General features: G+C 43.5%; 1 protein-coding gene across 1 annotated transcript; it reads left to right on the top strand.

Moving 5' to 3' along the window:
* The first annotated feature begins 9,284 nt into the window (after positions 1-9,284).
* Positions 9,285-10,469, top strand: LOC126566215 (leucine-rich repeat-containing protein 15-like). The gene is made up of 2 exons (XM_050223242.1): positions 9,285-9,322; positions 9,398-10,469. The coding sequence occupies exons 1-2, from the start codon at positions 9,285-9,287 to the stop codon at positions 10,449-10,451; spliced, it is 1,092 nt and encodes a 363-aa protein (XP_050079199.1). The 3' UTR covers positions 10,452-10,469.
* Positions 10,470-10,889: the final 420 nt, after the last annotated feature.

Here is a 10,889-nt window from a genome sequence, read left to right as displayed (position 1 = left end):
TATTGTACGCAGAAGTGTGCTCGACAGGAAATGGATGATAAAAGTATGTAATCATTCACATTCCGTCGCAACGGGACGGATCGAAACATTAATGTCATATGGCTTATGAAACCAGCGTGGAGGATCTTTCTTTCCTACTACACCCGAACAAATTCCTTTTACAAAAGCAAATCAACGCTTCTCGTACATATATCGTGTCGTGTACGAAAAGGTGTAATTAGTGCTACAAGGTCGGGGTACGGCCTGCGGGTACGTGCGGCTTCCTTTTTGGTGCGGGAAAGGTGATACAATCGTACAGCAATTCTTTCATTTTTACGATTCCGCACGTATCGCATCTATCGTGGCGGATGATTTTTTTGTTGTTTGCATTGTTTGTACCATACTTTAACCCTTAGATCATGCGCTATTAATACGGCGTATAGGTAAGTTAAATGCAACGGATAAATAAAGGTAGCTTCTTTACTACGTCGACACACATGTACACCACAACGATGTGCTACAAACAAGTGCATTTGGTATTGTGCTGACTTTTTTTGTGGTCTTGTTTTATCGTTGGATATTCTTAATGCTGTAATAACCCAAGGTTCAAGGCTTTTGCGGTTCATTAGTGGATGAATGCACTCGTTGGCGATTCGCGGAGCAATGCTGCTTAAGTGCTAAAGATTTCTTTTGCAAATGTGAGCTTATAAATGTGAAGTGTTTCTGCAGAGATCTCAAAATTGCGCCCTATACAAACTCTTTACTTAACTCTTTACTTAACGGGTTAACTGTTAATTTGCCGAGCTTGTGCTGAAATTGTTGGTTAAAAATCGACTAAAAAGTCATCAAAACTTTTAAACAGTGTAATTTTATTATGTTTTTTCATATTTTTACTGCTGTTTAAGGGTGAAAGTGGACAAGATATATGAATTGATTGTGATGATTCATTTCGTTCTGGTACAAAATACGGTAAATTTAATAATTGTTTAAATTTTTCACATTAAAATATTGTTTTAAAAGAACTTGATATAATAGTTAATATTATTCATACTAACAAATTAATCTTTTTATAAAATAATCTCATATCAGAGCACTGTAGTTGTGTAAATATTGTAGGATTGCAAGATTGATTCGAAATTTAAAAATAAAATCTAATGAAAATATTTAATTAATTATAATTATTATTAATAATATTACCATTTTTAAAAATACGTTTATTCATAAGTTGTGTGTAGAATCATAGGCTTTAAACCCGTTTCGATGTAGCCTGGGATATCACATGAGATACACTACTGAACTATTTTTTTGTTTATTTATAAGCTTCTTCAAGAAAAGAAACAAAACATGTATGAAAGACTAATAAGATTAGGAATAAAAATATGTGAAAAAAACGATAAGCATAGGTTTCTGAGCATAGGCATAGCATAGGATCTGAGTTTTGCGATAGTAAAAACAATTTTGTAATTTGTATAAACGACTCAGATAATATAAAGAGCGATCAATATAATTACATTAAAGCTTTTTGAACATTAATTAGCAGGCCATCGGTTTATTTTAGGCCTCCACAGTAATGTCGTAAAATTGTATCTTCCGACGCCCGAAACTATGATATTAGAAACAGTGCATTGCATTGAAAAAGTGGTTTAAAAACCCTGTATTACCCTATGTTGAATTATGCCATATTTATTTGATTGGTTGAAACAAATTGATTGAGTTGGGGTTTTAGATTTGGTAATTAAAAGTGTGCGTTTGTTTGGTTCAAGTTTCGTTGAAAGCCAGGCAGGGTTAACACCTCCCTATCAGGACGGTGTTAAAAAAGGTTAAGATAACATTGATCTTGCAGTAACCTCAATACAAAAAAAACCCTGAACCAGTTCATTCGTTCACTGATGTCTCGCACATTTCTAAAGGTTGCATACCTTTAGGCGTGCAGATAAAAAGCATAACCCAACAGCTTATAGCTAAACAGGAACTCAGTTCTAAAAAAAACCGGAAATTCATTCTGACATTTTACTACTGTTGAAGATAAAGTGGGTTACAAAATATTTTTGGAGGCTTTGTTTAACGATTTGCGGTTTAACCGTTACGGTTCATTCATCCGGGGAATCGCTTCATTCCAGCTGTTCCAACGCGTCAGAATACCACATCAAAGAAAATAATCCTAATATTTCGCGGAAGGATCTCATAAGCTGACGTCACTGGTCAAAGCCCCTATCTGGCGTACTAACATACGGATCCATACATGCGGTATAAGACCCAATTAAAATTGTTCTCCATTTCCCTTAATGGCTGCACGGAGCATTAATTTTATCTCCTAATATTTACCAACCGACTACTAACGAGATACCGGATATGACTTCATTACCGGCAGCCGTAATACTCACGCATCATGCTCTGGAACCGCGAGCGCAAACGGCTGCTATAAAAAAACTCCCACCCAAACTCATCGACATCTTAATATGATGCTTACTAATTAACCCAACGAAAAATGCAAACAGAAATACACAAAAATTAGTTTGCAGTGGTTAGTAAATTATCGATGAAAAATGACCATCCCGTCTCTCTACACTCCAGCTAGAAGAGGGCGAACATTGGCATTCGATCAACGGTTTCCTCCCGTTCGTTCTCGGGTGGTCAAATGGCGTTCATTAAATTTAAATTCATGTACCGTTACCGGTTACCGTGCGCCACTCGGTGTACCTACTCCCGCTTTAAACGATCATCCTGCGAGACCTGCGCCGTACTTTACCCAGCCCAGCCCGAACAACGCTTACGATTTGCGTACTATTATTGACTACTGCCAGTGGCTATGGCATATAGCGGAACGCCTCGAAGTGTCGTGTGTGCTCATTAGTGGAAAACATATTTGCTGTAGCGAGATGTCAGGACGGGAGTGCTTGTTTTTGCCGCTCACCATGTCAGGTGGCACACACCGGCCATCATTATGCTCCCTGTTGCTGTTGCTCTCTTGCAACTTTACGATCAAGTGATCCTTGTGCCGTGATCGCAAAGCAAACGAACAAAAAAATTGTGCATTTGTATCGTGAGCCATATTTTGATTGCTACCCTGCCGTGACTACGGGTGGATAACTTGGGATATGTATGCGAGCAGGAAAGAAAAAAAAACTGCTCACTACAACATGTAGTACGATGTCGCACGCCTCATCGCCCACGAATAGCAAAGCGCATAGGAATGGGAATGGGTGGAAAGTCACCAGGCGAAGAGATTGATTGCACATTCTCAAAAACGCATTAGTAACGATCGTTTACACAGTTCAATGACCGTGGATGATCGTCGGGGGTGGGCAGATTATATAGTTCACGTTTGATTATGGTTGTTTAGGTCCTCACGCGGCAAGACTGGGGATCGAATAACGTCAGCATATCACGTATTATCCCCAATGATACCGCAGTCTGTCTCTGACACATCAGGAAAGGACCAGTTATGTTATGCTATCTTCCGTTCTTAATTAGCAAAGTCTTGTTAACTTGGCAAATCTTGGAGAAGATGACTGAACAGCAGTTGAACACGTACCATCTCTTCATAGATTTCAGGGCCGCATATGATAGCATAGCCAGGGTAAAACTCTACGAAGCCATGAGCTCTTTTGGAATCCCGGCCAAACTGGTCAGGCTTTTTATAATGATCATGACCAACGTCACATGCCAGGTGAAGGTGGATGGAAAACTCTCAGGGTCCTTTGCTACCACCAAAGCCATGCGTCAGGGGGATGGGCTCGCCTGTCTCCTATTCAACTTGGCGCTAGAGAGGGTCATCCGTGACTCGGAGGTGGAGCCTTCGGGAATCATCTTCTATAAGTCATCCCAGATTATGGCTTTCACTGATGATATAGACATCATTGGTCTGCGGCTCTCCTAGGTAGCAGAGGCCTACCAAAGGATCAAGCAGGCGGCAGAAAACCTCATGTTGCAGATTAACGAGGCAAAGACCAAATTGATGGTGGTACCATCAGCGACCCTACTAAGAAATTTCGGAACGACGTGGGTGTGATGTACGGATAGGTGACCGCAAATTTAAAGTCGTCCAAAACTTCACCTATCTCGAGTCACAAGTCAGCACCGAAAACAACATAGAGACGGAGTTGCGCGCTAGGATGCTGGCGGCCAACCGATCATTCTACAGCCTGAGGAAACATCTCACCTCAAAAATCATGTCGTGACGGTCGAAGCTGAGACTGTATGATACCTTTATAGTCCCAGTACTCACATACGCCTCTGAGACATGGACTCTGTCCATAACAGACGAAGCCCTCTTAGCCGCGTTCGTATATGTGGAAGGACAATGGAGGAACCGCTACAACGACGAGCTGTACGAACTATATGACGACCTCACCGTCGTGCAGCGAATTAGGCTCGGCAGGCTCCGATGGGATGGCCATGTTATACGCATAGCACCGGACGACCCAGCTCAGAAAGTCCTTTTAGGCTGTCCACGCGGACAGAAGAGGCGTGGTAGGCCCAGATTGAGGTGAGAGGATGGCGTGGAATCATCCGCCATCAAGGCCGGGATAACGGATTGGCGGACGACGGCGCGAGACCATGAGCGGTTCCGAATTCTGTTGCGGCAGGCCAAGACCGCAAAGCGGTTGTAGCGCCTGATACGGAAGTTGTTAACTTCTAAAATAATACATAGTTGCTTGGTCCTAGGAAGATGCGTCTGGGAACCACTCAGTGATCAATTTCTCAATTTCTCAATATCAATTATTTTTAAACACCGATCTTCAAATCAATCGATCTCAATTATTTTTAAACACTTATAATTTCAGCATTTAAACAGCAGCTGCTTGCAATAAGCGTTTATTTTAGTATTTTCAAGGTAATGAAACTGCATTTATCTTCAATTTATTGCTTAACATAACTGTGGACAGTAATTAGGTATGGGACTTTTATAAGTCCTGTTCTAGAATTCCTACAATTTGGACAATGTTGATTGCTGATGTTCTACATGGACGTGGGGTGTTTCTCCAATAAACAATGTGCTTCAAATACGTTAAACTGGGGGACAGAAGAAAACCTTCCAAAGTGTCCGATGCTTGTGAATCTCTGGGAATGCTCAGAGAACATGATCAACATTTGGGGTAACTTGCGATCAATAATGGCGAAACGTACATACGCACTAGACTTTACTATTAATATTATCTATCCGATACTGTCCGATGCAGAGATAACCTTTATTTTATAGTAGGTACAGTAGGTAGTAACATTTAGTAGGGAAAAAATTTACAAATTCTATGAACAGATTTTCGCTTTTTAAAAAACAAAATCGTAGCAAAACGGCCAAACCGTCCCCCATTAAAATAAAAAAATAGACGAAATCGTCCCATCGTTCTTTCCACTGTGATTCCTTCCTAAGTACAGTTTGCTGCCACCTGTTTCTGAATTCCGAAAATTGGAATGTTAACCTCAGCCGGCCCAGTCTTAACTGCAACATGTCCTGTCAATGATCTTGCTTTCTACCATTCCCTGCTTTCGCTGACCCATTGCCTGAGGTACGCTTCTCCTGACACTTCTGACCCCGTTTTGTTAATTAAGTTCACATGCGGATTGTCCGGCACCGCCGCTGAGCAGGGATGACTTAAGCAGAGGGAGTACGATGATCATCGCACCTGATCATGTTACAACGATCATCCCGATGCGGCATGTATATCCTAAAATTAGCTGTGCACCACCATCGTGGCCCAACCGGTCGGTCAGCGGTCGGTCAGCAGCGGTGGAAAGCGCAGAAAACACACCTACACGCGAACACGGAACCGGCTCCCCGGTGTACATCAATCATTCTCCTGCAACATTTTCACCGTTTTCTTTCATTTCCCGTGTCCCACTTCCATGCCGTTGCCGCCACCGTCGACCCGCTTCAAGGAAGACATTTCTCATCTACATTGTTGAATCTCGTTTCCACCCGAGCCGGGACCGATTTTGGGGGAGGATTTTTTGGCTACATCTTCCCGTCAGTTGTCGTCAGCGCGCGCGGTACACACAACATCTCGGCAAAATATTCTTAATGACATGGGCCGCCCTCTGGCGCTGGCGTAACAGTGTTCGCTTGTTTGGTGCGCAGCGCCCGGGCACCCGGTGGCAGCATTGGTCGTGTTCTCACATCAATCGCAAAATTACAAATGGTCACTTATCAATGGTGAAACACGTCCGGTAAAAACATGTCCACACTGTCCGGACACGCGTGACACACATGATGGTTCTATGCTAGTCTAAGGGAACGTATCGTATCGGCGTCGTGGCAGTTGTTTGAATTTGTCTCAATGCACTCACGGGTGGTCAAACTCCTGTCGGGTTTATCTTATTTTGGAAATGCTGAAACGAAAGAAAAAGCTTTTTAGATATTTTTAGTGTTGCATGTAGCTATGCTTATTGTGAATCGTTTTATCATCATGAATCTCATGCTGCGCGATACTGTGTGAGAATTGTTTTCGTTGAATATTAGCACCAGCTACACTTTGACACTTTACAACCTGTTAAGACACCAAACTAATTGTATACAACTAGGCAAAGGCAGACAGACATGGAATGATACTTTACAAACGGAAGACCAGTTTCTCGCAAATTAAATAGATACACACAAGCGATGAAAAAATCGGAATCAATTAACGAATTTCTGTTATTTGTCGATTCCTAGCAAGTTCTGTATTAGAATCGTATACTTCGTAATGGTCCTAATACGATCCGATTTATTTTGGCTTTTTATTCTTGAGACAACTTGGCCTTAAATTTCACACATATTTGACGTAATTTTATCCATAGGGAAACCTGTGTTTGGGTTTAATTAACACTCTAAGCACAGTCCTGCTATGTGAAATGTCGTCTTTCAAAAACTCTAGACTATTTGAAATAGTGACTGAATCTTCAAAAGCTACAATCAGTGGCGGATCAAGATCCCCAAGCAAAATGGAAGTTGGGGCCCATCGAAACAACGGACTACCGTGGGATCGTCTTAATCGTTCAGTTGCACAGATTGCAGAGTCGTTGGTAAACCGTCCATACTGTGCCTATCGATAAAACAGATAATTTCGACTTTCCAAGAGTCTCCCTTTATTATGCTCGAGAGCCCTTTAAATGGCTACGATCAAACAGCTTTTTTTTAAATGATCCGACACTGTCGTCGCCTCGTGCATCTGCTTAGTTTGCTTATAATATATGTAATTGTAAGCAATAATGTAATAATTCTCGGGGTGGTCCGGTGGAGTAGGCGACAGCGGAGCTGGTCGTCAAAGGACAGGACTCGTGGTTCAAATCCCATTCGGACCGTCCGCCCGTATTGAGGACTGACTACTCAACTTCGTGGTATCGGCCGTTAAGTAAACCATTTCGATGGCCGGACTGACCTTAGAAGGTTGTGAAACCAAGAAGAAGAATATAATAATTCGTCCCAGGCTACAACTACACTCAATCGGTTTTAAATTTTACAAAATTACTCTGGAATGTTCTCCGGAACTGCCTCAGGCTGTTCCATACTTCTCGGCAATCCTGTGAAATAATCCGAACTACCACAGCACCATTTAATTCCTTTTAGATACTTAATCCTTTTGAGTCTCCCGGGTTATATCGAGATCTGTTTAAATACTTTCGCTGTTGACAAATATCAATATAAATGTACCCAATATTAATGTATTATTCCAATTGACTAAAACAGTAGAGTCAGATGATCTGATATCCAGCACTAACGATAGAAGCAGCATCAGTTGTTGTTCGATTGTGACGACTGTTAAGAAAATGGATATATTATCCGATCTTTACTTCTGCCACAAATTCCTGTCAATTAACTTCTTTGGTCAAATTTTTTCGTCGAAATTAAACTACACATAGTCTACATAATCTTAACCGTTATGGAAACCTTCATAGGGACTCAGTATTACTTGACGTAGCAAAGTCTTTTATTTACGATCGCCGGTACTTTGATATTTGGTGTCATGCAAATGGTGTGCGAGCAGCACATTATATTCCAAGTACCTTGTTCAATTGCCATTTATTAAATTCATTGCACAGTCTTGTGGCAAAGCTATTTAAGGTCGACTACTCGTCCATCGTTCCTTTGCATAAAAAAAGCCTTACATACTTCTTAAAACATTTTCCTCGATCGTGACTAGAATGGCTTCGTACATGTTCAACTCAGCGCTTCACGTACTGTAGCAAATTTGTCATATTAATTACTTTGTTAACGTACGCTACCAACTCTGGTGTGTCAATGCAGATAGCATAGACTTACCCTTTCCAGCAAAACAACCACTTCCCTCCCCCGACATTGTTTTTTCGGATTTCAGCTCCAAAACTGTCCCACTGTGCAATGGTCTACCTTCGTAACACTGAAATCGACGTTTCGGAACCATATAATTGCTGTTCGCCGATGGGTTGAAAAATGTCCGGAAAACTTTACTTGCGCCAACTACCCCAAGGGTGGTAAACAGCCGCCAGCCGGGTGCTACCTTAGAACAATTCGTAAAAAGAAACAGACCTCGTGCCAATATGCTTGGCGGTTTCCATTGCTTCATGTGCTGAACGTTCTCCTTCATCATTATTCCCGATCAGAGACCTTCAGTTCGAGAAGCCTATGCAAAGCACCACCACCACCCTAGCCACCAGACACAATCCCCGATTTTCTCCCGTTGGGTATGTTGTTTTGAAAATGGCAAAAATCGTGATTGCAGGCCCCAAGTCTGCATTGCTATACTCCGAAGTCAGACTGTAGATGCACGCTAGAAAAGTGGGGAGCTTGTGTCAAATCGCGCACGAACAATCAGCATCACCACCGTAAGGGAGCAGCAGCCTGGGAGCATGTCGAAGCTTGATGCCAGGTGGGAAACAAATGGCTGTACTCCGGTACTGCTGCTTACAGATCGACGCGACCATTCACCGACTGGGGTGGGGATCGTAGCTAGCTAGCTGATGGATATGGAGTGTGTCTAGCGTGGCTGATTCCAGTCTGGGTTCGTTACGGTGGTCCTCTCAGGTCAGGTGGTCGCACGCTGGAATTCGTGCGCATGGGTGCAATAAGTTTAGCAGTCTGCCGTGAACGTGCGCATTAGCCTTAGCTCAGTAGGCCGCGACCGTCAAAAGGGTTTAGTGTGATAAAATGCATCCATCACGCGAGCTCATCACTTCCGGATGCTAAAAACGGCAACGCGCTTTAATCGAAGATATGGTTTTAATGATGTGCGGTGGATTCGCGATCGCGTGGAAGAATTACGATAGTCGATCATCAGTGCGGAAGCGAACAACGTGCGCGTGCTAAGAAATCGGATAGTTCAATAGGCACTGTGTACGATCACAGAACGATGGCAACATCATCCCTGCCGGCAACGTTGTGTTTGATGTGAGTGACACTATCTTTGGAGCCTGGAGGAAAATGTTCTAATTTTTGTGATCTTTTCTCATTGTACGCTTGTAGTACATGTGCGATTGTGACGCTTCAAGTGGTTAGTGCCGCCGTCGTACGACAGTACACCTGCGACAGTTACTTCCAATCCTGGTGCCAGCTTCACAATGCCACAGTCCATATGGACACCGAGGTCCAAGCGAGTATGTTCCCCCGGGTGCGTCAGCTAGGCTTCATCTACGGTTCGATCGGTAACTTTTCGCACATCTTCAACAACCAACTGTTCAAAGCAGGAGTTTTGCGGGTGTTTGCACGTGGAACTCGCATTGCGCACCTCACCATGCCCAGCACGATTGACCAACTATATCTACGTGACAATGGTTTGCAAACGTTAGAGATAGATCATCGCACCCGTTACACACTACGCTATCTGCGGATCCAGATGAACAAACTACGCTCTATCGTACGATTCGAGCATCTAACGCAACTGCTGGAATTAAATCTCTGCGACAATCTCATCGAAGAAGTAGCACTGGATACGTTTGCCACCATGCCTAACCTGCGCCAACTGATACTGTGCGGGAACCATGTTAAATCGTTCGGACCTTCAACGACAGTCGTACACCTCCCATCACTAACCCACCTAGATCTTGGCGGTAATTTCCTTCAAAGGCTGCCCCTTGAGCGGTGGCAGTTGCCACAGCTGATTAATCTAAGCGTGCGCGACAATCTGCTTACCACGCTCGACAGCAGCCAGATCGTGCGCCGGTTCCCATTGCTACGCATTCTGGACGCATCGGCGAACGCGCTCGATTGCCACTCGTACCACGAGGCACTGCAAACGTTCGTCAATCGGTCCGTGGTGCATCTGATCGATCGACGCATGTGCAGTGTGGACGATGCGATCGTACTGGAGGCGGAGGAAATGCGACGACCGAACAGTATCCAACCGGATGACCGAAGCGCAACGCTGGAGGTACGACATCTCAAGGAACGCATCTTCCTGCAACAGCGCACCATACAGCAGCAGCGGATGGAAATCGAGCAGCTGCGTGCCAACCTGACAACGCTGATGGAGCAGTTCGATCTGGTCGCTGGACCGGCAAGGGCACTGGATCCATTTTAGCACGATGCTCGTTAGCAATGGGGTGTCCTTCCTGCACGTAGTGTCATTTCTTTCGTCTGATTTTAAACGTTACACACAAAGGCGCTTGAAGGCGCGTTACAATTACGTCCGTCATAATACTCTTCTTTTTTTAGCAAGGGTCGTAGAATATATGTCCCAACAATACTCTCACCTCGCTTAAAGTCAGCGACAATAGCCTTCAAATGTGTTCTATCATTTACCAAGGAAATCAACTACTTCTTCAACGCTTACCGTCCATCAGGATCGTGCGTAGTATCCTCTCAAAGTGACACTCGCGTAGTATAATATAAATTCCACGAGATGGCGCGCTTTAAGTTAGCGCTCTAGTAGTGCTTGGCAGTGTGAAAAATGTTACTTTCGTTGTGCATTTTATGGTCAATTGTGTGACATTCCAATTTCTCATCAACCTGGGTCGAC

Source organism: Anopheles maculipalpis, chromosome 2RL (genome assembly GCF_943734695.1).
Source record: "Anopheles maculipalpis chromosome 2RL, idAnoMacuDA_375_x, whole genome shotgun sequence".
NCBI classification, from domain to species: domain Eukaryota; kingdom Metazoa; phylum Arthropoda; class Insecta; order Diptera; family Culicidae; genus Anopheles; species Anopheles maculipalpis.
The sequence above is the reverse complement of the archived record's forward strand: the minus strand, read 5'-3'. Positions and strand labels throughout refer to the sequence as shown.

Excerpts from the sequence above, each read along its gene's own strand:
- LOC126566215 (XM_050223242.1), top strand. The coding sequence starts at position 9,285 with ATGGCAACATCATCCCTGCCGGCAACGTTGTGTTTGAT. Across the intron at positions 9,323-9,397 it reads CCGGCAACGTTGTGTTTGAT|TACATGTGCGATTGTGACGC; the intron begins GTGAGTGACACT and ends GTACGCTTGTAG.